We start from the raw sequence: 27,928 nt of genomic DNA, 5'->3' as shown, positions 1-27,928 counted from the left end.
TAACCATCCCCCTCCTCCGGCTTCACCAGTGCTGGTTGGATGAGGAACAACAATAGGATAATGGTTAGCTATTGATCTGCCTTCAAAGAGCTGCGAGGCCTGAATGTGTTGTGCCATGACTTCTCCTCAGCATCTAGTGGCTCTTCCCTCCCTCTCCTCCACTCTGAACCCCCCTTGCTCTGCTGGATGCAGGTCTCTGCTTTCAACAGCAGGGGGCACTGTTGCTCTGCCAGCACAGGCAAGGCTGGCGAGGTGTGCTTGCTGCTGATGCTGCTGATGCTGCTGGGGCTGCTGCTGCTGTAGTGAGGCCTTTGTGTCCCCATCTCCACTGGGTCTCATGTGCTCCTCTTACATTCTGCTTTTCCTATGCAGCTGTAATGTAGTTGGCTGGATGCCCGAGCGTGTTGTTGTCATCGTTCGGTTCTCAGTTATTGATTAGAGGAAAAGCTCCCAGCAGAACAAAGAGCATGTCCAGACATCTCACCCGCCTCTCCTGTTGGTCAGAGAAACGCAGACTCTGGGCTCAGGCTAAGAGTAACAACGACACGTCTCCCTGCAGGCCTCCCAACATCTGTGCAAAAAATATACGAGACCTGGGCCTGGAAGACCTGAGTATCTACTGCCGAGTGTCTTGAGTTTCACCTTCAGGAGGGGGTCAAGGCCTCGTTCCCTCTCTGTCTGCATCGATTCATTTTTCAATTCATTAGTTTGCCGTATGATCAGGCCGAGCTGCTCTCTGAAATGGCTGGCCATCAGGGAATACCTTTGGCCGAGGAATGAAGGAGACTGCGGGAGGAGGAGGGGGGAGGTAGAGGCGGAGAACTGGAAAGCCTTGTTGTTTTTTTCATAGGCTGCGTTGTTTTCTTCATGACGGCCTTGTGTGTGTGCAGGATGGGGCTCTGATAATAAGGCTATGTGCTGTTCTGTTTTCAGATTTATTGCCGTTCTTTTGCCCTTGTTGCTTCCGTGTGCCGGTGTGTGTATCTGTGTGTGTGTGTGTATGTGTGTGTGTGTGTGGGAAACAGCGAGGAGGCAGACACAAAGGAGGTGAGTTGAGAGGAAAAAGCAGAATCAGTGGCTACTTGGGTGGTGAAGGAGGAGGCCGGCATCATGTAGATGCCGCCCAACAGAAACGTCAAATCTTTGGTGTCGCTTTGCTTTGTCAGATGCCATAAAAATTATTTTCTCTCAAAAAAGAAGGAAAAAAAAAGACAAAATCAATGATTGTCCTTGTGTGTGAGAAATGCAGAGTGGACCTGACTTCACACTTCACCTTTTTAGATTATGCTTGTTTCAGGTGAGAGCTTGAAATTTTAACTGACGTAAAAGATGATTGCATGGCACAAAGGATTTTTATATCGTGTAGAGGACACCTTCAGGCGCTCCGGGCCAGGCAGGGCTGTTACAGACAGGCTTCGCAGGGAATTTCCAGCGTCGCCTGTTGTTCCGGCCTGGTTCCTCGGCCCGCCGAAGGCCCTCTCCTGCTTCTCTCAGGCCTTGGAGAAGGTGGTGGCAGAGGTGCCTGGCTGCCCGGGGCTGGTACCGTGGTCATCGTGCCAGCGGTCCACACAGCGGCGGCGAGCATTCATGAAGAAGTTGCTGACGGTGCTGAGCTCCAAGCCGAGCTGCTGGGAGATGGTGATCTGCATTTCCTTGGATGGACGCTTGTTCTCCTTGAAGATGGCGATGAGTGTGCGGCGCTGCAGGTCAGTGAAGACTAGACGCTGTTTCTTGGGCGCCGTGTTGCGGTCCTTGTGTTGCTCCTGTTCTTTGCGCTTGCAGGCTTGGTGTGGATGGTAGAGGTGGGAGGGATGGGAATGAGAGTGGGAGGCAAAGAGGAGAAAGAAAACACAACGCAAGGTAAATATACAAAAGTGATCATTTTCATGAACTGAGAGTTGGAGGTGGAGGGAAGTAAAGTGCGTAAACTATAATTACCCAGTACTTAAACACATAAAACTAGTTCATACACCAGCGGAGATGCTATGGCTCCATCTCCATTGCCATATTAAAGTTGATTTAAAGCTAATCCATGCCTCCTGCCCAGTGGGAATATTCCTTCCATCCTGCAGAGTGCAGACAGGGACCCAGCCTGCGGTGAGAGAGAGAGAGATTGGGGGGGTGGGGGGCGCACTGGCTGTTGCCTGCTAGCTGGAGACACTGCTGTTTGATTCAATATTAATGCAGTTTGAGTCGCAATGGGGGACTGAGTGACTGTTGCACAAAAGTAAGCATTTTGTGTTTGAGTGTGCGTGTGTGGAAATGAAAGATAGAGGAGGGGCCGATGCAGGGAAAGAATAGGTTGGAGAGAGAAGAACAGAAAAGAAGCAGGAGTAAGACAAAGTGTGTGTGTGTGTGTGTGTGTGTGTGTGTGCGTGTGTGTGTGCAAGAACTAAAGAGAGGAGCTGAGATGAAGAGGGAGGGGCTGCGAGTGAAGGAGAAAGCGAGATATTGACCGACTTTGCTGTAGGAATTGGGGGGTTCTCTGTAGGGACTGAGGTCAGAATCCCCCCCCCCAGCAGGTCTACAGTCTGCTACTTCAAACAGAGCCCACTGGAGCCCACTCTATTGAGCTCTGAGAGGGTATTTATAACCCCCCCACACACACCCCCACCCCTCCCAAACACAAACACTGGAGAGGTGCTTGCACTGGCTGCTATGAGCCCCTTCCCATACACAGAGCAATTTTCAAAAGAAAACACACTGAGTGTACTCTTCTACGTTTGGGAGGGTGTCCGAGGGGGTGATGGGGTTGCGTGCAGCAAACGCAGAAATTAATAGTTAATGGAATGTGGGTAAGTGTGTTGTAACTCAAAGTATTTGTAGGAGACGAGTGGAAAGCAGCAGACAGGTGGAAGGTAAAAGGGAGAAATGGCGCCCAGAGATGGTGTAGGAGGAGTGTGTGTATGTGTGTGTGTGAGTGTGAGGTTAAGGCACCACCTCTGCAGCCACATGTTCCCCTGCTGACTGAGGATCGAATCCTGCCAGAACGTACTGTGTGTCCCTCTCAGCTTCCCTACTGTCTCAATAAAACGGGAGCAAATTGGAGAGAGAAAGCGAGCGGGAAAGATGCCATCCCTATGGGGTCTCCACCTGCTGCCGCTGGTATTGTCTGATACTTTCATACTCGCCTTCAGTAATGTCTCACTCTCACGCTGTGTGTGTGTGTGTCTTGATGCATTTAAGGACAGATTTCTTTTTTTATATTCTCCTTGGGTATGTGTGTGTGTGTGTATGTGTGTGTGTGAGAGAGGAGGTTGTGATTATGCTGAAGTGGCTGGAGCCAAGCAGTGGCGCTGTGTGTCTAATTACAGTGGAGCAGAGCCCATTGATCAGCCATTGCAGTCCAATCTGTTTACTACAGATGTCTAACCTGCACACTTGCGCATCCATCATATTCATATTTCACATCAACACTGCTGCTATATATATCACACAAACATGCTAATATGCCACATACAAATTTGTCCATGCTTGTACGAACAGCGAGCGTATCATCATGTATAATACTTTGATTTATTAAAGGTTTAAGAGTAGTAATGATGGTGGGAAAAGGGAGGAGGATGATGCCATTTCTTTAGTGTCTGAAATTATTCACAGTAAGAAAAAAGTAGGACACTAAAGAATCAGAAATCAGACTACAACAAGAAGGCATATTCTTATAAAGATTACATCATCATGTATTTATTGTATTTATCTTTCTTGAAGACACTCTATAAATGCCAAAGTAAATCCCACCTGGTAGTTCCAGGGATAAACAATGACAGGATAGCTTATATCCCGGATTTCTTTGTCTCCAAAACCGATAAAAGTTAATATTTAAGATGTTTTCTTTTTCCCAATAAATGGAGCTGCTTACTTCATTCTAATGTATATGAGCAGTTCATCATTTGTGTCTTCCTTTATAAAGAAACTCTGCTGAGAATTACTCTTTCAGTCACGTCAGAGTTTGAACATCAAGGTTCCAGTGATAAAGCTTAAGTGCTCAAACATTTCCAGGTGTGATGAAATCTCTATTTATTCTATACTCGACAACTTGTACTGGATCATCACGGCCATCGGGGAGAAGCGTACAGCCCATCAGAGACATGCCAGACAGTATGGATTAAACGTGTGTGCAAGAGGATTCGTTTCCCAGCAGGACAATGAGCCTAACATGTATCTAAGCTCCACCAGGCTTGTTTGAAGTCCGAGGAGGAGCAGCAGAGCAATGCTGACATGTGTGACATGTCTGCTCCTATTCGAAACACAGAACCTCTGGGATGCTCGTGAAGAGTGCTGAGTTAATCTTTTTTTTTTCTATAAAAGGTAAAAATACTAAATAACATTCAGCTTCATTTAAAATAGTTTTTTCAAGCTGCATTTTTAAATACGCTTCCCAAGATACCTGTGTTTATTAATGTAGCTCCTCATTACACATGAGCATGCACTGCATCTCATACAAGAGTATTTTTATTATGGATCTTGCTGCTTTTAAAACAGCTTCTTCTATTTTTATCAATATAGATTGATTACTGTCTTTAGGATAATAATAATAATAATGATGATATTTAATATATATTACAACACTCAGTTCTCCATTTATCTTATGCAGCTTCCAGCTGGTCTGAGCAGCTTTACTTCCTCCTAGTGTCTAACTTTATTCTTCTGTGGTTTGTCCAGATGTGTTACCATGCACAGATATGCATGGATAAACACGGAAACACACACAACCTCTCGTGATATATCTTAAATGCAAAATTATTGTGTGCAGTTACCAAGTTTTATTAGTAGCTTTCTTTTTTTAATTTTCACCCGAAGCCTCCACACTTCACACTGTGTCACAAAAATAGGACCCTGTAAAAATCCCATCCAGCCAAATACAACAGCTTTAATGTTTTAAACGCTTTAAAAAATGTTTTCCCATTTATTTGTATTACGATTAGTCAAACCGCATCATATCTCAAAGAGTTCCTAATGCTTAAATGTTCTCTCCAATGCCTAAAAGGTAAGAAACACACATCCAAACGTTTTCGCCGCGAGTGCACCTGTGCGTGGGGAAGATGCAGAGTCAGCAGGACGAGTGTTTCTCTCTTAATGTGCCTCCACAGCAAGCTGACACAGTCCCGGCCTCTCTCCACATCTTCTCCACCGGATAGTCACGTTCTGCCACCTCATCGACCGCTTGCTTTGTTCCGTTTCGGTCGGTAGGTGTCGCTCTCGTCGTGGCCCGGCTGCACGGGGCGCCATAGTGCGCTGCCTTTGCTACAGGCGCTGGATTTAGTAATCGATATCGATCGATCGGTGAGGAAGGGGGCCCTGATTACTGAACCAAGCTCGGCGTAGAAAAGAAAAAAAATCGATCATTGCAGCTTTTAGAGCTACAGTAGGCACCGAGCAGAGAGACGGACATAAACTCATGCACAAAGAGCAGCCGGACAGGAGCAGAAATCCTGATTTGGCGCTGGGTGTTTTCCGAGGTGCGCGTGATGCTGATAAAAAGAGAAATGAGATTTCTATTTCTCGCTTCGGAGCTGAGAGCAGGAGCTGACCTACTTTGGAAGAATCCCTCAAGCTCCTCGCTAACATAGAAAGATTGATTCTCACAGCCACGTTTGTCCCGCGTGCCGCTATTTTACACACATACATCATATACAGGCTACACAGGTGTAATATCATTGTCCATGAATATGTACACGCAGTGGAAGTCCAGTTAATCCTCATGAATGTCAACGAATGTCCCCGCAGACTGGCCCGTGCCTCCAGACATCTGGAATTCTTTAATAATGCCTTTATGCGCGGATGAAAACGGTATAAGTTAGACCCATTTCTTTTCCACTGATGACATTAATATTCTTTGCTTCACGACAAACCAAGCGAGGTTAAGAGAAAGGCCCTGGGTGTTCAATATCGATCGATAGATTCGTGAATAATTCGTGTGTGAAATTCACTTCGTCCAATTAATTATGCCTCGGAGGGGGGAGTGGGCCTGGAGAGGAGATTCATGAAGGGGGCTGGAGACGGGAGAGCGCACCGGGCAGGAAGCGGAGTGATGATCCAGCTTTCTGTGCTGCTGAAACCCGAGCAGGAAAAGGAGTAAATTATCATCACCCGCTTCAGCTGCGATTTCTGCGCCAGGCTGAATATTCACAGCTGTCTTCACGAGGCCTCCTCGATCCCTGCAGATGTGAGCTCATCTGGAGCATTAATCATTTATCGATCATCGCTGCCCTTCCTGCTCATAATGAGAAAGTCAAACCGCCTAATATTGTGCCTGTATGAAACCACGATTACACATCTGCATAAAGAAACAGTCCTGCTTGTTTTCTAAACTTCTCCGGTTGGCCCTGTTTGTGATCCCTGGAAAGGAGACGAGGTCAACAGCGTATACTGATTTAATTAATTTACCAATAACCATGTTTACGGGTTACGGTTGGGTGCCTTTATATGTACACACACACACACACACACACACACACACAGTGCCTCTCCTTTATTGTTGGAATGCAGTGCTGTCCTCACTAATAATCTATGCAGGCTGCTTGTAGCTGCCCTCTTCTTTACATGGAACATGCGTGATTGGGCAGTTTGGCGTTAAAGCTTCGGCCTGTTTATTAAGTGACGTCTCTGCTGTTTTGCATGGGCTGTTGCTCTAAAGATTGATAGCAGTGTGCATATATATCCACACGGCCCTCTCTGCAGACTGTGACATTCGGTTGCAGGGAAGTGCCAAGCTCTCACTCTCTCTCTCTCTTTCTCTCTCGCCAGGCCAAAACACTTCCTGCTCAATACTCCTTAATGTAATGAGTGAGAATTGGTGTTAATATACTGATAAAGCGGCACAATTTGTTTGTTTGCCTTCTCCTGCGACTCAGCTGCGAGGCATTTCTGTTCCAGCCCTTCAATAACACTCAACCTGAACTCAGTTACACCTTCGCCCACATCCCACCTTCAAGTCCGCGAGACTCTCTGCTGCCTGAAACGTTTGGAGCTAGCTGCTGTATTAGCTCTCACAACACTCTCATGCATGCAGTGGAATTTGGATTTTCATGTTAATTAGAGATTTTTTTTTAAAGACATTTTTTTAAGATCCGTGTCAGCCTGCGATGCTCGAAAAGCATCCCAGCTCGTTATTAGTGAACCCAAGAAACTGCGCAGCGCTAAGAACATTCAATAATGAGCCGAGGCTGATGGCTGTGATCATCACGCTCCTTATGAGGTTTTGGATAATTAAAAGCACTCAGCCATTTAAGCGCAGGACCGAGAGCACGGAGCTGAAATTTACCCCGCATTACTTTTTTTTTTTTGTTTAATAGCAGCCCTGGTCTCTACGCGCCATTTATTGTTATGAGTGGATCCATTGTTAGAGTGATAATCTTATCTGTGATTATCATTGATTTCAGTGATAATTGCTTGAGTTATGTGTGATAGCTGTAATCATGATTCTTTTTTTATTATTACTGTGAATGTACAGACAGGTGGCCATACGGATGCTTTCCCACAAACAACAGGTGGGAGTCTATTTTCTTTCTTTTAAAAAAAATTAATATTCTTGGAGGTTTTTCGGTTAAATTTTGCTTTTACTGAATTCTGTTAAATGAGCTTTCATATTTATGTGAAATCTTGTTAAATAGTCGAAATGATAAACTATTTAATTTCTTTCTTTTTTATATAATTTTACCCCAGCAGTAAATTATTCTCATAAAACGAAACAGCATTTAATTAATTAAATAACCATGTCGTTTAATATTAATCCATCACCATCATTTACTGTATAAATCAGATGTGGGGTGAAAATTATAAAAGAATAATTACCGACTTTGTTTTCTGTTCAAATCCCACACCATTGTTTTCAACTTTTAAATCTCGCGGGACTAGCAGGATCTGCGGACTTTAATTACCTTATTTTTATTTTATTTTTATATTTGCACTTCTGAGTGGATGTGTGCACATTTGTGCGCCATTTGAGGGTTTCATATACTTGATTTCTCAAAAAAAAAAATATCTTCAAATGTCAGCTGGCCGCCGAGCTGTCACTTCTCCGCTAATTTTTTATTTGTCGCAGGAGAATCATCACACTGATCTGCAGTCAGATGATACTGTTTACTCTCCACGGGGACGCAGACAGGTTTTCAATATGCAGGATTTTCCAGATTCAGTTCAATACCGTCCTCACTCAATCATGCGAAGAGAGAGTCAACACAAATATTTCCAGCCCTTATTTCCCAGCCCGTTATTGCACCCATGTAATTGCATTTATCTGATTTATTCTCTCCAATGCAAGACAAAGGATATTAAAATTGAGAAAATATATTATATAATAAAATAAGGCGATGTGTCTTTATTCTATTACAAAATGCACATGCACATTTTGAATGTAATGTTTAATTTTATATTATGTAGTCCTTTTAACACTGATCTATCACTTGAGTTTTATTTTGTGTGGAAAAGTGTGGAAATTATATTTAGGTTTTTATTTTTGTACAGTAAGATATAAAATATATTTTATTTAACTGGTTTTCTATTTTTGTGTGCAAAGTTTTTGATCAGCAAACAGCAGTGATACCGTTCAATAATAATACCAGTAGCAGTAATAAAAACTATAGTAATAATATTAATAAAAAATAATAATAATGATGATAATAATAATTTTGTTTTGATACATAAGGATATTCTATAATAATCTCTCACACACGCCTCACAGTCAGAAATCCCGAAGAACAGAAACGCAGCGTCAGCGCATTCACGTCCCTCACCAAAGCAACAAATTAACCAAATTATTAATTTTAGCTTAAACCCGAAGGCAGTTCGTTATATTTAATAACATGTAACACAAAGGCTGCAAAGGCTGACATCGATTCATTCATCAATTGATTTCACAGTCGTTTTGTTCCTTTGTTGATCTGTGTGGGGTTGCCCAACCGGAGTTTCGGGTTGCATCTGTGGGTACGATAAGCGGTGTTCCTGTGTGTGTGTGTGTGTGTGTGTGTGTGTGTGTGTGTGTGTGTGTGTGTGTGTGTGTGTGTGTGTGTGTGTGTGTGTGTGTGTGTGTGTGTGTGTGTGTTGCGGTTTGGTTGTGATCGACCCCAGGAAGACTTAAGGCTCCATACATACGAACCATCTGCAGGCTTCTTTCTTTCTTCCCAGATATGATTTTTACCTGTTTTTTAATTTTTATTTTATTTTTTTATTTTTACATCCAAAACATTGTTTACAAACTATTTTACAGTGTGAGCTAAATTTCAGTTAAATAATTTAATCTTCTTTTGTGTCTGTGAAATATTTTTTCCCCCTTGGCGAGTGAAACAATTTTACAAAAGACTAATTTTTGCGATTATTTCTTATTTGAGTTTTTCACTCAAATTCATAATTTTTCTTTCTACCTTATGGATCTCCTTTAATGCGATGCTACATTAATAATTTATTTTATTATTATTTAAAGTCTTACACTGATCAAATGGATATCCGCCTTTCTCGTCTTTAATTGCGCGGACAGTGTCCTTGCCTTCTGTTCTTATCCTGCGCATTAAACGAGCCATTATCGGGCCTTTAATAACCGATGGCCTGTCAGAGCGCCAGATAAGAGGGGAGTGTGCGGAATCGCTGCTGCTTCGACGCCGCTGGACACTGATTTATAACCAGCGGTGGTTTTGGTTGCTCAAATCCCCAATCCCCACCCAAAAAAGTAATCTGTTACTTATTTCCTGAAGTATCAGAGACATTTGGAAAATAGCACAGCCAATTACCGCATGGAATAAATCAGGGCTGATGACGAACTTGCACAGATCACGATAAAATTAACAGTTTGGAGCGACTGAAAAGACGCCTGGCAGGAATGTCGGCACTGTGCACGCGCACAGGAGCTAGCAGAGCTTGTGTTTTTTCGGGGGCACCCCGGCGTTACATAACTCCGGTCAACATTTTAATTGCTCACCAGCTGCTCTTTGGAGTCCTCACTTACTGATGCTCTTATGCAAACCACCACAGCCTGCAGACAAAGGCCCGCGGTGTCATTATAAAAGGTGTTGTTATAATAACACCTGTTATAACGACATTATAACGGCGATATTGTCCGTTTTCAGGCCTCAGCTCCACTGGCGATTAGCTCATTTCACATTTAAAATCCTTTTGTGCACCTATTGAACTCCAAAGCGCGTGCACGAACAGCGAGATTAAATTAGGATTATCTTTGCTTTGGACCTTTTGTGTTTTTACTTGGAAAGACGGGGACGCGCGCGGTGCCATTAACCCTTTGATGCGATCCGCGTGCATGCCGTTGACTCTGCCAGCAATTTGATTTAAAGGTCATTCTCTCCTATCGATCCGGTTTGGCGAGGGGGCGACTGAGCAGCGTAGGAATTGATCATCTAAAATAGAAGAGACGGTATTGGAGACTGTACGGAGCGCTGCTGCATTTATAATTGCTAACCACGCACCCCGTGTGAATTGGAACGTGCGCGCGCTGTGAGAGCAACGGATGAAGACGTGGGAGAGACGACGCGGGCTCCGCTTCAGTCAGGCTAATCTGATTTCTATTAAAATGACATTATTTTGAATAAAAAGGTCGACGTGGTCAGAGCCGGCTGTGCGGGACGGCCAGTGTGGGTGGGATGTGTAATGAGCAAAAAGAGGTTAAACGACTGTGAACTGTGAGTCGTCTCTCGCTGCTAATCCCACCATAGCACAGCCTTAGAGGGAAGCCAAACTCTCAGTCTTTCACTTGACAGCTCCGTAAGATTCGCCCTGTTATGTGTTATGAAAGGTGAGCTGTTAATGGGAGGAAAGGTGTTGTATGGCGGAGATGGAGGGGGTTGCATGGCCGTATGGCGCAGCTCCAGAGATGGAAAGGAGATGCCGGGGAATGGAAATCGATACAGATTCAGGGCTCACCAGATCGGCCTTAACAATTGGCGCAGACGCACTCTGCATCCCGATCACACACATACTGGAGAGAAGAAATGGAGGAGGCGATATTTGCGCGGTGCTGGTGGTAAAACACTATCCTGTGGGAATGAACGTATATGGTTTTACTTTGTGCTGTTTCGCAGTTCCAGCATGACTCCAGCGGTGCATTATTATAAGTCCTTATTTCACACTCGAACATTAGGATTTCTCTGTGTTTGTTTAGGAGTCCAGCCCGCCAGCCTCTCCACACGAGGCTACAGATAATGTCATTTCATTTGGAATGAGCTTCACTGAACTCGGGATTTAAACAAAATAGCCTCGAGGTATAACCTCAAGAAAATGACTGTTGCCCTCCCACCAGGGGATTGAAAAGGCGATGCTTGTACACGCGTGTCTCAGTACTTACAGCACATGATGCTGTGCTTAACGAACAACGAAGCTCTGAAACCACAGCTGCACTGTTTACTCCCCTATCTTCCCCTCATACATCAATTATTAACGTACCAATCGATTATTTCGCAGGCCAGCATCAAGCCATCTTTTCATGTAAAAAAAAATGCTGTTTGAGATTATCCCCCATCAATCACTTCTTAATGTTTCTACCAGTGAAACCCGTTATACTGGATTAAAAATAAAAAAAAGAGCACACCTTTTAGGCATTTTTGTTACGTCAGGATATTTCCGTGAAGATCCCAAAATAAATATGACCTCCACTTTGTATCTGCAGCTGCTAAAAGAAGCTGGAGATGTGATTTAAATGGAAACCCCGATGGGCTCCGTGCTGGACTGGAAAGTAGGATGCGTGGTGGTGTGATTGACGCGATTGTGGATTGTAATATTGATCGTTGGGTGGAAGCTGTTGGATGAAATAATGGTGTTTAGAGGCCACAAGAACGGTATCAAGTATGTATTTGGAAAACTCCAGATCACCACCTTCGACTGTCCTCAAACCTGCGGTGGATATTTCAGCACTCTGGACAGCGCCAGAAACTGACCAGCAGGAAAACGCTTTGTAGACATAAACAGAAAGCTTTAACCAACTATAACCTTCTGTGTGCGACACACAGACCAACACACATCGATTTAATTTAAAGAAAAGCAACAATTTAATTAAAATATACAAAACACCCAGAATTCATCAGTTTGGTATAAAAGCCTGAGTTTATCTCAAAATGATGAACCCCTAACCAAAATGAAGGCCGTGCGTTGTAAGGAATGGAAGTGGGCTGGGGATCTTAATAAAAACATATATTTACCCAGGAAAATGAATGGATTAGTGCAGAGAGGAAAGGGCGCAGAGTGACGCTGATGGGGGGGATGGTGGTGGATGAGCTGGAGTATAGCTCCAGGATTAGGCCTGTGTAAACTGCGTGTAGTCCATTGAAACATGAATAGAGGCCTCCCACCGTCATTCTCAACAATGTTTTTCCTCTGTGTCCTGTGGGTCTTGACCTCCACACCCTGGCACGTGCCCCGGCCATTCAGATGAAAATGAACCTACTGCGCTTTTCTTTTTTTTCTTCTTCTTTTTTTGAGAGAGAGAGAGAAAGGGGGGGACCCTGGCATGCCATGGCACATTATCACTGGTAAATGAAAGGAAGCGAAGCGGATATTCCTGGAATGTATTTTTTCTGATGATATTTTCCGTGTTGTCCAACATCTGTTGGAAAAAGGTGAACATTACCCGGATGCACGAACCCCCCAAAGAACAAACGAGGGATTATACACCACATAAACAAACGGAACATGATAACAGAAAAGAAAAATATGCGCAGGGGTGTTTTTTTTTTTTTTTAAACCAGCTGTCCCCTTTCCCAACCTTTTCCGGCTCCTGCCTTCCCCCCTCCCTTCTGCTCCAGGGGAGAAACCAATGGGAGAGAGTGCTGAGGCGGGATAATTGATAGATGCACTGGCTATCCTTATCGATCAGGGCTGTATTGACTCGACCAAATACATTGAGATGGAGTGTGGAATTCAACACAGATGCAAAGACGAATTGTTTTCATCGTTAATGCGATCTTTAAATGCCCCCCAAACCTCACTCTGCCCGCGTCTCTCTTAAAGCTGCCTGCTTACACAACAGCCGTCTGCATAATATATGTTCAGAGTGTGGAAATGCCTTTTGTTTACGTGGCCCGTGTGTTACAGGTCTGCATATGAAGAACACAGTAAGTGGAGAAAGCATTAGGAGATGTTAAGCGTGAAGGACAAACATCCCCCATCCAAACGTGCCCACCTCTGCTCTGTTTTTCCTGTCGGGAGTGAATTGTCATGTGTGTGCGCGCGGACACTGGTATTTTCGCATTAGCTAAGCAGGGCAGCTGCATTGATTCGTGTGACTGTGATGAATTTGGAATAGTAATTTGAATTTATTGATTGATGTGGCCGAGCGAGTATGGCCCAGCCTCACTTTCAGCATCAAAACCCCCACCCGCCTCCCCCAACTCCCACTCCCAACCCACATGAAAGCCGAGGATAATTGTGATTTTAAATGCAATGAGTAAAATGTTGCTCCCTGCATTTACATACGAGTCATTTGTCATTTTAACCCACCTAGAGTGTCCTTGTATCTACTGTGGCAGCAGGTTGATGCACAGTGAAGGCTTAAAAATCAGCTGTTTCCAAAAAGAAAGCTAAGCATTTATTAATGGTGTGCTGGGAATTTCGAATAAACTTCATTTATTCATATAATGTTGATAACATTTGCACTTTCTGGAAAACTAAAATGTGGTAAAACACTGCAGCTCTTATTTTCGTTCACCACTGAGCACCTCTAGTCTGTCCTGGACCTGAGCACATTCAAATATGCGGCAGCCGTGTGCTGCACAGGACTGTGCCACTCCAGCATGCTAGTTGAATTGAGGGTTTTATCCTGGTGCCGGGTGTGGAAGATATAAAACCCCACAGCCCAATTAGCTTTAACAGCAGTGGCACTTAAAGAGACAATTGTGGAGTGTTTAAATCTTTATTTACCAGAACCCCACTAAATACGCAAAGGAACAATTTACATGCCATTAAGTGCTTTTCAATAGGGCATTGACTGGAACTAAAATATGCCACTATATCTGCTTAATTGAACTGTTCACTGAAATACGACGCAGAAGCGCTGATTGACGTTTGGAAGAGCAGCCGTCTAAACAAGGCCTTTACAGAAACATCAATGATGGGGGACCTTTCACTCACATCTTTGTATTAACTCCACCGTGGCGCTTGTTTTCATTTATATCCTATTAATCAGGTTGCAAGTGTTAAAGACTTTAAAGTGGGCAGAGATTTGGGTTCAAATCACAGCCTTTAATGTGACAATCTTTGCGCGATAAAAATCGAAACGATGGATCAAAGTGGCGAACCATTCAGAAAACCGAAATGCTGAGGCAGAGAGGCTTTGTGCCACATTTAGTATTTGTCCTGTTAAGCTGAGATCTCATATAACTTCACAAACCGCAATAAACAATTTCTCAGCACAATGACTAAATAGGCCTTAAATCAAATTAGTAGACAGAGATCCCAGAGAGAAGAGGGGACAACACAGACCAGAGAAAGACGCATCTGTTTGTGTCTTACAGATCCAGATCGATCATTTATCACTGCGCTACTCTGAAAGGGGACGCCTGGACCTGGAATATTGATCCATAGGAGGTCATGCTCCCCGGACTCTTTGGCCAGGCCTCAGACGATCCTTGTTTGTGACCACGCGCATATTTGACAAGGAGAGCGCCAAAGAATTAGATGAGGTTTGTTAAATAAATAAAACTGGGTGTTCGGAGCACAATGATATCAAAGTGTAGCGTTTACCTTTCAAGTAAGATGTAATCAATTTCACTTCTAGCTCTGAGTTCCTTTGTTTAGCCTCTTTCTGCGTGCGTGCGTGCGTGCGTGCGTGCGTGTGTGTGTGTGTGTGTGTGTGTGTGTGTGTGTGTGTGTGTGTGTGTGTGTGTGTGTGTGAGAGAGAGAGAGAGAGAGAGGGAGAGAGAGGGAGAGAGGAAGAAAAGTGAGACAGAGGAAGACGGATGCACGCATGCATACTGTACTCGTGCGTAAACGTGCGTAAAGCCAAAAGTGTCTGAGCAGACTCGGTTTGCTTTGGAGTCTGTCTGTTTTTGACAGACAGCGCTTCTCTTTTGTTTATCACACAATGTCTGTTTATACTACTGCGCATTGTAGCATCAATCAAAATATAGATCTCCCTCAACATTTAACACCCCAACTGTCATGATGAACTTTTACTCGATACAATCGACTAATAACTTCTACTAATGTCTATTTGAGCTGCTATTGACAGTCTCGCCACATTGACTTCTAATTGATCCCTCCACATCACTCAGGCTGTCTCCTCACTCACCTGCAAGCCGCAGCGCTGACATCCGCTGGAACTCGGGCTCCTGGAGCCACTTCCACATCCTCCTGAACGTCTCTCGGCCCGACTTGAGTTTACTCCAAGGTTTAGGATTCCGCAGCAGGTCAGACAGAGTTCCCTGGGACCGACACAAGATCCTCTGAGCAAAGATGGCCTGGGGGATGCTGTAGCGCTTGAGCTCTGCTGTTATTCGCTGTGCCACCTCCTTGGTGTTTATCTCTTCCACCTGCCCTGACCCAGCACCTTGCCCGCCTCCCACCACCGTCTGCCTGTCTCGGTCTGAGAGCATGGATCCGTTTGCCTGAGAGTGCGGATGGCTGTGATGATGTATACCGTTCAAGGAGGTCATTAGCCCGCCCCCGTGACCCCCGAGACCGCGGGCCAAGTGCTCTTCACCCCTGGACAGCATGGCTGCGTGAGACTCGAAACCCCCCGAGGAGAGCATCTTGTCGTTGGAGAGGTGAGCTCCGGGACCGTAGGCGCTGAGAGTCTGCTGGGAGCTGTGCAAAGACCCGAGCCCGTTGGACAGGGGCGACAAGGGCTGCCCCATCCCGGACATGTCTTTGGGGTAGTGGCCATAGAGGTTACTCATAGAGGCGAGGCTTCGGTCGTCTCTCATCAGGGTGAAGCTGCCGCTGACATTCCCAGCTGCAAGTCTCTGGTGTGCTGGATGGTGGTGAGCATGCGGGTGTGGATGGTGAAATTTCTCCGAGACCGTGGATATGGGGGGCAGGTGCTGTAGCGGCGTCAGCGTGGTGTAGGTGCTGCTCAGGCTCATCCCGGAGTCGCACGACATGGTCATAGCCGGATGCAGGGGGCCAGACAAAGCGTGGTCTGGGCGATAGTCCCCCGCTCCCTCCAGTATAGAGGCCATGCTGGACACCATGGCTGACCGCCCGTGCGACACCAAGTTCCGATGCGACGCCGACGACTGGCGCGCGTGCGGGGAGTTCATTAAGTCGCTGGTTTGATGGGAGTGAGATACACCGTGCAGATTTCCGATGTTTTCCATTGTCAGCTCCATCGTTGAAAGGATCTTTATTTCCACCCCTCGCGCCACTCTCTCGCTCTCCCTCTCTCTCCCTCTCCCTCTGTCGCTCTATCTCGCGCTCCTTTCCAATAAATTTGAAACGATTTCAAAGCCAAGCCATTGATTGGAGTTGCCTCTCCGCAGTCAATCCAGCATGGTTTTAAAGGATCGGGTCCCGGCCGCCAAACAAACCGCTGCTCGGTGCGTGAAGGTGTCTGCGCCTGCCTGGTTTCTCTCCGCTGAGCACCTTCTACTATACCCAAAGCGCTGCTCTGCTCGCTGTGTGTATATTGACGTGCCCGCGCTCCTGTTAAAATGAGACCGAGCCTGTGCGCAAGTGCGCGCCCCCGTGGCCTATCCTCGCACTCGCGAACCCTGTCTGGGGCCAATCTGACGTCACTGGCCCCCGTGTCAGGGCTCGCTCGCGTTGTGAAGCGTGGACCCTCAAATCCTCGAAAAGATTGCGTTAGAGGCGTTAGATAAAAGACTGAGTGTAAATGCGCAACATTTACACTCAGATGGATAAGAAGGACTCGCTCCTTGTTTTGTCTGATAAAAGTGTTTGACAGGCGCCAGCAGCACATGTGATAGCTGTGTTGGAGGTTAAACATGACGCGTGTCACAACAGATCACGAGGGCAGGTAAAAAAGCACATCTCGAAGTGCAAGTCATGCCTAACAGTCTTGGTTTTTCCAACTGTAAATTAAGCATGGAATATTTTTTGCTACATATTCAAAGGATTGCGTTTATATAGACAATAAAATATTTAACAGTGTAATAAAACGTGTGAATTACAGCCTTAAGACCCGTGTCTGACCTTTGACACGTACTTTACAGCCACTTTCCTAAAGCACACATCTTCTGAAATCAGAAATGTAAACCATTAAATGTTTCTCAAATTTTTGCTTATACTCATAACTTTTTTTAAGAAAAGTTTTGGGGGGTTTTTTCCTCCAGCAAATGTTTCTGAATAAATCTGTCGAGCTTTATTTCATCATTGCCTCCAGGCTTTGACCCCTTTCGCTTCTTTGCTCCTCGAATTCAGGCCACGAAAATCAAACTTTCTCACACAAATTCCGACATGATATCCCTTGCCTTCAAAACTTCTGCGTAAAACTTGCTTGCTGCTCGCTGGTGTCAATCCAGTTCAGCAATCTATCAATATCAGCGTATGTATGGATCAGGGGATCCATCGATAGGTTGGTGCCTATTGCAGAGGCCCGCAGTATGGATACCATATAGCGGCTTGTTGAGATCGAGTGATTGGATTGTGTGAAATGGGCGAAAGAATAGGTCGTGGAGAGCATAAAACTTCACTGAGGTCGTTAAATACTTTTTCAGCTACTATAAGCACCGAGTACATTTATTACGTTGTATACTGCTGCTTGTCACTGGGTAAAATCTGTCGCATACATAACTAATAGTTCGATAATCAGTTAGTTAAAGCACGCACACCGTTTTTGACTTAATGACCTGTTACAGTGGTGATTTTCCGTTACGTCACTAAATGCCCCAAATTTACCGAATGAGTCTGTGGCAACGTGAAGTTCAGTAAAATAAATAAATACATTATATTTATTTATTTATTTTATATAAATACATAGATAAATAGGTGCATATAATAAACTGCCGTGTGCAGTCTATATATGCAGTTGTGTGAGCCTACGTAGAATGAAATTTGCTCATTAATCTCCTAAAATCACAACATAAACACCTCTGTGAAATCTATAAACTGTGTGTGTGTGTGTGTGTGTGTGTGTGTGTGTGTGTGTGTGTGTGTGTGTGTGTGTGTGTGTGTGTGTGTGTGTGTGACAGTAACCAGCAGTCCTGTGTAAGTCGTTAGTTGCTGCACTCTGTGAACACAGTTACCAAGTGAGGAGCCCTGGCATTTACACCGATGTTATGTAAAATGAGCCCATTAGGATTTCGACCCGAAGCTGGGGAAAAAATAGTCTAACACTCCAGAAAGTGGCATCACTAATCATTTGCAAATTGCATAAAATAATTTCCCTGAGCAGTGTTTACCAACTGTTAGGTCACGGCCATCCATAACTTCGCTGATGAATTGTGATATCACCGTGGCCTTGGCACACAGCTCCTCTCCTGCAAAGGATGACCCTAAAAACTGTGTCTTTGCTGATTGCCAACGGGGGATGGTGGCTTTTGGCTTGTGCCATCAGGAGAACAGCAGTGTCCGCTTGGGTTAATGTCCCTGTATTGATCCCAGCAACCACTGCTATCGAAAATGAATTACCGAAGCCCGCACAGCAGCGAATCCGTCATCTGTGCTCAGCCAGCCGGCCAGAGCAGCTTATTGGTCGCGGTGGTGATGGATGTTAACTTTCATTGCTGGCTCCCTGCTCCTAATTCACCAGGGTTTACAACCCAAAACAACGCGCTGAAAAGTTTTATGCTTTCACCAAGAACTTGTAAACTCAATAGCAAAAGCTCCCCCTTCGTCTGTCAGTCTTCTTTCAAATCTGAGTCTGTTATTAGGCCACATGTGCGGGTCACCTTTACTCAGGTGAGGCCTACGACTGCAGGGCCAGCAGGGCGTGGGGAAGTGAAGTGATCAGGACACGTTGCATATTCCAGACAGCGTTGATTTCTTTAGTCTTGAGCGACTTCATCAAACCTCGTTCACAGAAAGCCAAAATAAAATTTGAATTCAAAAAACAGCCACTCCTCCGACCCCCCCTCAAAAATCCATGCATCCGCCTAGAGCTTAGTTTTAATTTGTATTTTAATGTACTCTTTTCGAATACCTAAATAAGCATATCCTATGGCAAATACAATATGAAATATTAACTGTGTCAATACCTGCGGTGTGACTGGGGCGATGCTGCGCAGACCCGGTGATTTATTTCATATTAATAATAGCGGGCGAGGCGGTGGCCTCAGCACCACGTTGGCATCGACTTTACACACACACACACACACACACACACACACACTGCAACGATTGTGCAGCAATGTTTGGGTGTTTTGATTTCCTTGTTATTAACATCAAATCATATTTTTAAAAAGTTGAACATTTCTAAAAGTATGTGTGAGTTTGTAAAGTCACCGCCGGAGTCTGTAATGAGGCCCCAAAGCGTTTTGTTTTTATCTTTAAGCACTGCTGTCCTCTGCTGATCAACTAATCAATAGTGAACCCGCAACCCGGAGCTTCGATCAATGTATTTGTGAAAGATCGATAGTGGCCAAAAAAAAAATGTAACCTGTGAAAAAGGCTCAAGTTACGTCTGTCCAGTGATGTGTTTGACCTGTGTCAACAGGCATTTTCATTACAGGAAGCAGTTTAAGCCCTGCTACTCATGTGTCCGAGTGCTGGAAACTGCAGACTGCACACCACATTTTATTTTTCGCTCGCTTTCGAAAATTATTATTATTATTATTATTATTATTATTATTATTATTATTATTATTATTATTATTATTATTATTATTATTATTATTATTAATTTATTTTTAAAACAAAGCCACACATGAGAAAATGTCCAAGACAAAATTTCATTTCATGTAACTGTAACACAAAGACTTTTTGTTTTTTGAATCGGACCAGCGCTTCTGTAGGCTTGTCTATTTTCCCAGGAATCACTCGATAAAGACAGACTAATCTTTTCATGACTTCTTGAATGACTCCGTGGCTGATGCATCACGCTTAATGTATTCTAAAGTATATTTACTTGAAACTGGCTATTGGCAAAAGTTAAGTAGCAGTGTTTAGTAATGTCGCATTGATCAGGCCTCTGAGCAAGTCAGCGGGACGGGGCTCTGCTGCACTCATCCCACACACACACACACACACACACACACACACACACACACACACACACACACACACACACACACACACATGTCGGTGTGGCCTTCCTGGAGACTAAACTTACCACATGTATCTTGTTTGCCAGTGGCTTTACTTTAAGTAAGTGTATGTGTGTGTGTGTGTGTGTGTGTGTGTGTGTGTGTGTGTGTGTGTGTGTGTGTGTGTGTGAGAGAGAGAGAGAGAGAGAGAGAGAGAGAGAGGGAGAGAGAGAGAGAGAGAGCGACATAACTGTTTAACAGTCACAAATACGACATCATAATTTCACATGGTCGGCAAAACGCCAAATTTATTCCAATTATTCAGCGTTTGTCTCACTCAGCTGTGCACGCGGTGCTTTTTCAGTGCTGGATTTTCGTCCTAATTTTATAAACCTGATCTTTTTCTACAGACCTTTAACTTTTACAGCCTCGCCTTCAAACATTTTCTGTAAAGTTTCAATAAGCTACAGGCCAAATCAATGTCACCCTGCATTTTGAATGTTCCATGTTTGTCCTGTTAAATCTTTAAACGGCAGCCCACTGTTTAACAGTTTGTTTCACAGTCAGAGCTCTGCAGCCAAGTTTAAAAGACCTAAATGCTGAAAAAAAGACTCGCCTACACATTGAATAGCTGTGTTTGTAAAGCGTTTGCCTGCAGTTTGTTAAGGAATTAGTGTGTTGCCATAGATTATTATTTAGGTACATTTGCATTTGAAAGCGTCCAGCAATAGAGGACCATAGTGATCAATAGCCCTGGTGCCATATTGATCTATCCGCAGTCTGATCGATTGGCAGAAAGAATTGGACGCACGTTTCTTCTCTGCTCTCGGTTTCACTAGACATGAAAACAAACTTGTATAGAAACGGAGCTTACAGCAGGCCGCTTCGCTTCTAAAAATATTTAGGACAACAGATGCCAAAAACAGGCCTGATATGCCCCCCAAAGACTAATCAATAACCAGCACGGTAAGCTGCCTCTTTATATGGTTTTATCATGAATTATACTGAGAAATATAAAGCAGTCTCTGAGATGAAACGCTTAAAAATGCATTTGATTTTTTTAAGAAACAAAAGAAAAAGATTATTTGTGTTAGAGCTGTTTTTAGTTTAGCTTTTGATAGTCCACGCTTTCCTGAGATTTCCTTATGTGTCTCTTGTCATTCAGAAAGTTCGGTTACGTTACATGGCGCGCAACAAAACAGGAAAAGCGCGTTCAAAGGTTTCCGCCCGTCTCTGTCACGTGATTTAATTAAAACAAGCGCAATTTGAAATAACGGCACCGGAAAAATATTTCCAGATTTTAAACTAAAGTTTAAAAAAATCCTAAAGGTCATTAAACTCCTGCAGATATATTCTAATTCCAACCAGCCTGGCGAAATAACCACTCAGGTATGTTCACGTGATGTCACTGCAATCAATAGAGCTACTAATCACAAACACATTCAATACACTATCGATCTGATCGGGCTAAATGTTATACGGATTAACTCGCTTTTTCTCTCGGATCCATCCGACTTTTGCTGGCAACACCACGATGCTGCGTGTGATGACAGCATGACACGCAAACACAGGAAATAAGAGAGAATTCAACCTGTTAAACAGCTTCGTTTGTTTCATTTGCTGTACATATAATATTAGTCTGTGCACTTCCGGTCTTATCAAAAACATCGAAAAGGAGACAAGCTACTGAAGCTACTGAATTTTTTCATGTTCCACCATGAAATCATTTTGCAGCGTTTCTGAGAGGATGTCATTTATATAAAGTGGGAAAAATATTTTGCAGTATTAAATTAAACTTACTGCACAACTCAACTGTTTTTCAAAAAACTTTTATTTTTATATATGTAAAAAAATACATTAAGGAAAAGGCACAGTTACACTTCTACACTTCTTACTCACGTTAATCTGCAAACTGAGAGAACATTTGGGGGACTTCACAGCGCCTGGGGGGCTGCGTGGGTGTGCGCATCTGTAACTGACTGTTATGGGACTAAGATTGTAAGTGATACTACTATCTGTGTGTGTGTGTGTGTGTGTGTGTGTGTGTGTGTGTGTGTGTGTGTGTGTGTGTGTGTGTGTGTGTGTGTGTGTGTGTGTGTGTGTCCATAGCAGTGTCCTTAATTTAAATTTGCTGCCTTTACATTTGTGTTTATGAAGCAGTATAATTTTATAATGTATTTCTATGATAGATAGATAGATAGATAGATAGATAGATAGATAGATAGATAGATAGATAGATAGATAGATAGATAGATAGATAGATCATCAATTTTTAAACGGAACAACAATTAAAGTGACTCGGTTTGAACAAAACTCAAGTGCCTTTGGATTTATTTATTTTATTTAGTGTTTGCAGTCCTTTGCTGTGTGTATCTGACTGACGATATAAGTGGGGGAATAATTATTGTGAGCAATACACACGGCAGTGTTTGTCTGCAGAACTGTGTGTATAAATGTGCACATGTTAACTGTAGGCTACCTGTTTAATAGATGTAAGGTATATAGTACATAGTAAGGTGTGTTTATAATTTTTCTGTTTATATAGGTTTGGATTTTCCAAATCTACAGACATTTTTATTTTTGTGGTTTAGCTCCTGGATTAGAGGCATAACAGACAGCAATGCCGATGCGTATTATCCTGCATCACCTATAGGCCTTAGCTAATACGTCCATACATTTATTCAGCTTTTTAGATTGTAGATTAAAATGATTATAGATTGTAATGTGTACGTATTATCTCACAAGCTAGTTAAGAGCATTATACATTGTTCTTCTCCCACTGCCCTCGTGGTTTTAAACCACACAGCTTTTTCCCCTCTTAAGTACTGCTAACGCTGGATTTATTAGGCTTAAAGAATAGTCTACACATCTTCCTCAAAGGGGATCAGACATTAAGTGTAGATCAAAAGGATAAGGTCTTAAAAACAGAACAATGCTTCTCGCACAACACTTTTTCTAATTCCCATATGCACGTTAATTCGGGGATTGTACATAGACCAGTTAGCCTTTTGTTTCAATTTATACTCACACACACAATAATTCTCATGGACAGAGGGGTTTTACACTCCCCGTGTTTTTATAAAACTGTGCCCAAGATAATGGAACTGTTTTGATTTGCATGAAAATGTTGTCATAGGAATTCTGCTTATGATACAAAGTGAGGGAACTGGACACAGCACAACCGTGTGACCTAAAAAGTAATATAAATGCTGTATTTAGAGCCCGAATACTGCAAGTGTTTTGTTTTTAATCTTCCTTTCTCATTTTGTGGAGACACGGAAGAGGAGGCGTTGATAAATTTAAAGTGCAGGCTCAGTCCGCTGTGCTTTTGTATTTTCTCAGAGACGGCTCACTGTATGAAACAGTGACACAGCTTCAGGGAAAGTGATGGACTGCTCGGTCGGATTTGTAACATTCACAAACACAAAACAGAGCCAGTGACCTACTAGTCATTCTGGCTCCGAGATCAAACATTATTTGGTTTACTGCGAGTGCAGCTCATGTCTGCTTTTATGAGATGGTGTAAATGGTGAAATATTTCTCTGCCAGTATCATTTTGTTTTCTTGTAAAGTGTAAGTTGTAAAACCTCAGAAGCAAAGTGTGAAGGGGAAATGTGAACCACTGGCTTTTTGTTTAACCCCCCCCCCCCCAAACTACCCATATACACAACTATACGTGCCCCCCCCCCACACCTCTCTTCCACCTAACCACCCACCCCTCCCTCAGTGAAACTCCCACCCTACACACCCGATAGAGCAACCGTTGCTAAGCGACAGAGGGAGAGATGGATTGAGGAGACATAGTCAATCAATTCTACAGAGAGAGGGTGAGAGAGGAAGGGAGGCAAGGGGGAGAGAGAGAAGGGAGGGAGGGAGTGAGAAGGTAAAAGAAAGAGAGAGAAGAAGAAGAAAGCTAGAGGAGAGGAGGGGAGGACAGGATGCAGAGTGATTGCAGTCGTATTGAGGCTCCAGTTCGGGCTGAAGACACTCTTTTGAAACATCTATCTTTGTTAACTGTACCATGCCTCCGAAAATAAATCCATCTCTGCAGCTGTCCACCCTTCCATCTTTGTCCAAGTGCTTTACTTTAATACTTTTATCACTACAAATTACAGTCTGCACAAGCAGCCTGTGTTTAATATTCCCTCACTCAAAAGAGAGTTAATTGTATATTGCATGCACTCTTTCTCTCCGGGCTCCCTCTCTTTCTCCATTAGTCACTGCTGCACGCACACACACGGACACACAAACACGGAGACGCCCGGCAACACCACATGCCCCTCTGTGTGTCTGTGTGTGTGCAGAACTGGGTGTTGAGCGCATCGACTGAGTATCGATCCCACCACTCACCTCCCTGCAGTCAGCTCTTGTCCTACATAGCATGCCCTGTCTGATTTCTCCCTTAATGGCTTTTATCCAGCTCCAATCTTTATTTAAACTGAAAAGTAGGAATTAGCACCCACTTCTATCCTAGTCTCTCTTACCTTTTCTTTTCATTGTCATCTTGGAGTGAGTATCGGCAACTATCGGTCCATTGACCCTTCTCTCTTCCTCTTCTGGCTATGACTGCCTTCCCACTTAGAGGTGTGCAAAACAGTAGTTTGTTTCCTGGCTTCTTACTGTTCCTTACATGTGCTATATACAGATATGCCCCATGTAGTAGCGCAACTAATTTCTGTTATTGATTAAGCTGCCGAACCCTGTGTCGATTCATTGATCGAGAGTTTGGCCCACAAAATGTCAGAAAATCGTCAAACATGTCCATCACAAGCTGAGGCCAACAGCTTTAATTAAGGAATAGTTAATAATGCGATCATTACGAAAAATCAAGTAGAAAAGTTATTGATTGATCATTAAAACTGTATCTATTACATTTGTGCTAGCTGAACACTAAGTTAAGGGTAGGTCAGCTGCTTGCACATGTATGCACAGATGTCAAGATTGACCCTCATAAAGATGCTTCAGTATGAGCGAGCAGAGATAATGCACGGTCCTTCTGCTGTCAGTGAGGCTGATGAAACTACAGAGACTGCTTTTGGAGACAACCTTTTTTATCTGATAAATGTGGCTTATAAGAATGTGATCTTTAACTAACTAATAATTGCAGGACTAGCTGTATGCAACCTTTTACCGCTGTGTTATTTGAATTAAATGCCATTAATCGATCATAACTGGGGTCACGAGGCAAGTCAAGTTATTTAAAATGTTTTTATCCCCCCTTTGCATTGTCATAGCAACAGGGCAGACATCTCAGATGAGCAGCATTTATTCTGCACAGACTACTTTTCATATCGATGGCCCTTCCTTATTGTGATCAGCCAGCCACAGCCTAGGGAGGAACCCTCTCCGTGCCGTCATCCCTTTCGATTTGATTTGATTTGTTGCTCATAGAGGGAAGTGATGGGAGAGACTCTTATCTTGGCTGAGCAGAAACAAGCCATACCAAATAAGACACATCGGACTATCTGTGCTGGCACACACAATGGGGATTAATTGATCTCCTAATACCACAGATAAATCAATCCCCTCCTTCCCCCCTGAGCTCTTCGGCCAATTGGACAGCCCGCCATTTGATCAACAGAGCATCTCTAGCCAATGAGAGGAGAGCCGGAGCTTGACTGACAGTGAGCCCGGAAAAAGGTTAGGGAGAGGGGAGTCCATCAGAAAGCTACTGGCAGCAGGAGTGAAAGTGGGGGCTGTAGTGTAGTCTGTGTTGAGTATAAAGCAATCCACAGAGAGCACAAACATGCACAGAGGTGGAGCCAGGCTGCATAAGAAGATGTTCTAAGTAATAAATGTTATCTTTGCTTCTACATGTAATAAAGACTGAGAGGAACCATTTATTTTCAGAGGTGAGGAGCAGAGAAAGACAGAGAAAACAGCACATGACTATGAATGAAATGCGAGACAACAAAATAAAAGAATAAGAGCACAGATTGCTTAGATTTTACACATTAAAAATCCTCAAGAAAAACCTCGCCGTCACATCTTTTTGCAGCCGCGCGGCTGCCGACCACGCTGCTACATCGCCAGTCAAGACATCAGCCATTTTCTCACAGTTACCCCATCTTATCTCCACCTTCGTTTGATCCATCTCCATTAGACTCTCCCCCTATACGGCCCACCACCACCATCATTCTCACTCTTTCACTTCTTTTGTATCTCCCCCACCCAATCCTCCTCTTATCAGCACCTTGGCATTTCTGTCATTCCCACAAACACTATTTTCCTCATACAGCTCATATAATAACAGGCTAAAAATATGCCTTCTTTTTTTTCTTTCCAGTATTGATTTTGCCCGTAGCATTGTCTATGGAGAGAGAGAGAGCGAGAAAGGGAAAGAGAGAGAGGAGAAAGACGGAGGGCGGGGGAGAGAAATGAAGTAGAAACAACTGGGAAAAGAATTACTTTCTACGTATGTGGTAATGCTCTCACCTTTCCTATTTTACTTAAGTGGAAAACCATACTCTGCTTTACCACAGTGCAATACCTTTCAATTAAAAGGTAAACGCATTTACAGAGGTCCTTTCTCGGGCATTTTCACCACTCAACATCTCAGAGCACCAAAGCATTCATACGCTGTATGCATTTAATAATAAACCGCTGGAATTAGAGAAACCTTACCATTGCAAATGTGGCCCAGTTCAGCTTTTCAGGGAAAATGGTTGGCTCTTTTGGCACTGGTGTGTAATGGGAATGGAGAGAGTTGATCAATAGGCTATTGATCGTAGCTGGCCAGAGTCTGGGGAATTGAGAGTGAGAATAGAGGGGAGTTAGGGTGGGGGTTGGCTCCAGGTTGAATTTTTAAAATGCTCTATTTCAGAGATGACAAATAGTCTATTTGAAAAGGGAGAGACAAAGGCATAGAGAGAGAGATAGCGTCATAAAGAGCCGGAGAAAGAGTTTCTGCTTGTGTAGCTCTCTGTGCAGAGAACTGAGACCTCCCTGTTTCCCAGAAGTTACAGTATTTTGGACGGGAGATGCTGAACTACAAAGACAAAGGGAGCAGGGACTTCTCAGGCTACAGCAGCTTGTGTGTATTCTGGCGGCTAGAAGAAGAGGAGGAGGGGGCTTATTATAAAAAAATCCTTCAGATCTAGAGACGGTGCTTTAAAAAGAGCATGCAGACAAATATTTCACACCAGAATCCTGCATCTGAAATCACGCTTAATCTCATGTTTCATTTACATAACTATGTATTTTGATTGCAGGAATTTTATTTGCCAGTATCTCGTTTGTAGGTCATCGCATAAATTTAGCTTTTAAAGCAAGTCACTTACGTAAAGCTCAGAATGCAATTGTTCATGTTTGCCTCCGTAATGACACAGTATACTACACTTGGTTTGTGCTACATGATTTCAAAGCATCAGGTCACCCCCCCCCCCAAAAAAAAAGTTTAACATAGTCTAAAACTATACAGCGATTTATCCTGAACCCCTCAACAGTCAGCCAGCTGGATATATATATTTCCAAAACATTTTGAAAACATTTCACTTTCAGAAGCTCAATTAACTCGTAAATCTTAACTAAATGAGAAACTAAATCTACACTTTGATAATAAATCCAAAGAGTTATTATTCTGAAGAGGCTAGTTTCTTTTTTTAAGTATGCCTTTTGCTTGTTCGAGGCTTATTAATTTATATCTGGCACAAAAAAAAATCAAAGTGGAGATTTTATCCCTCTCTTACAAATTTTCTTCAGCCCGGGATCTCCATTGGAATCACGTATGCATGTTACAAATACACACACAGGCTTGTAAACACGGAGATACAAGCATTACTCATAAACGTTACCCAACTCAACTGCAGGCAATGGAGAGCAGTTAGAGCACTGGTCTGTAAACACCCTTG

At 43.5% G+C, this 27,928-nt stretch overlaps 1 protein-coding gene across 1 annotated transcript; it reads right to left on the bottom strand.

Annotated features, from left to right (window-relative positions):
- Positions 1-1,490: 1,490 nt before the first annotated feature.
- Positions 1,491-16,265, bottom strand: onecut3a (one cut homeobox 3a). Its single transcript, XM_031726733.1, has 2 exons — positions 15,227-16,265; positions 1,491-1,783 (listed from the first exon to the last, which is right to left on the bottom strand). Exons 1-2 carry the CDS (start codon positions 16,263-16,265, stop codon positions 1,491-1,493), a joined length of 1,332 nt encoding a protein of 443 aa, XP_031582593.1.
- Positions 16,266-27,928: the final 11,663 nt, after the last annotated feature.

The sequence above is a fragment of the Oreochromis aureus genome, linkage group 23 (assembly GCF_013358895.1).
Source record: "Oreochromis aureus strain Israel breed Guangdong linkage group 23, ZZ_aureus, whole genome shotgun sequence".
Taxonomy (NCBI): domain Eukaryota; kingdom Metazoa; phylum Chordata; class Actinopteri; order Cichliformes; family Cichlidae; genus Oreochromis; species Oreochromis aureus.
The sequence above is the reverse complement of the archived record's forward strand: the minus strand, read 5'-3'. Positions and strand labels throughout refer to the sequence as shown.

Excerpts from the sequence above, each read along its gene's own strand:
- onecut3a (XM_031726733.1), bottom strand. The coding sequence starts at position 16,265 with ATGGAGCTGACAATGGAAAACATCGGAAATCTGCACGGTGTATCTCAC. Across the intron at positions 1,784-15,226 it reads GTCAGCGCTGCGGCTTGCAG|CCTGCAAGCGCAAAGAACAG; the intron begins GTGAGTGAGGAG and ends ATCCACACCAAG.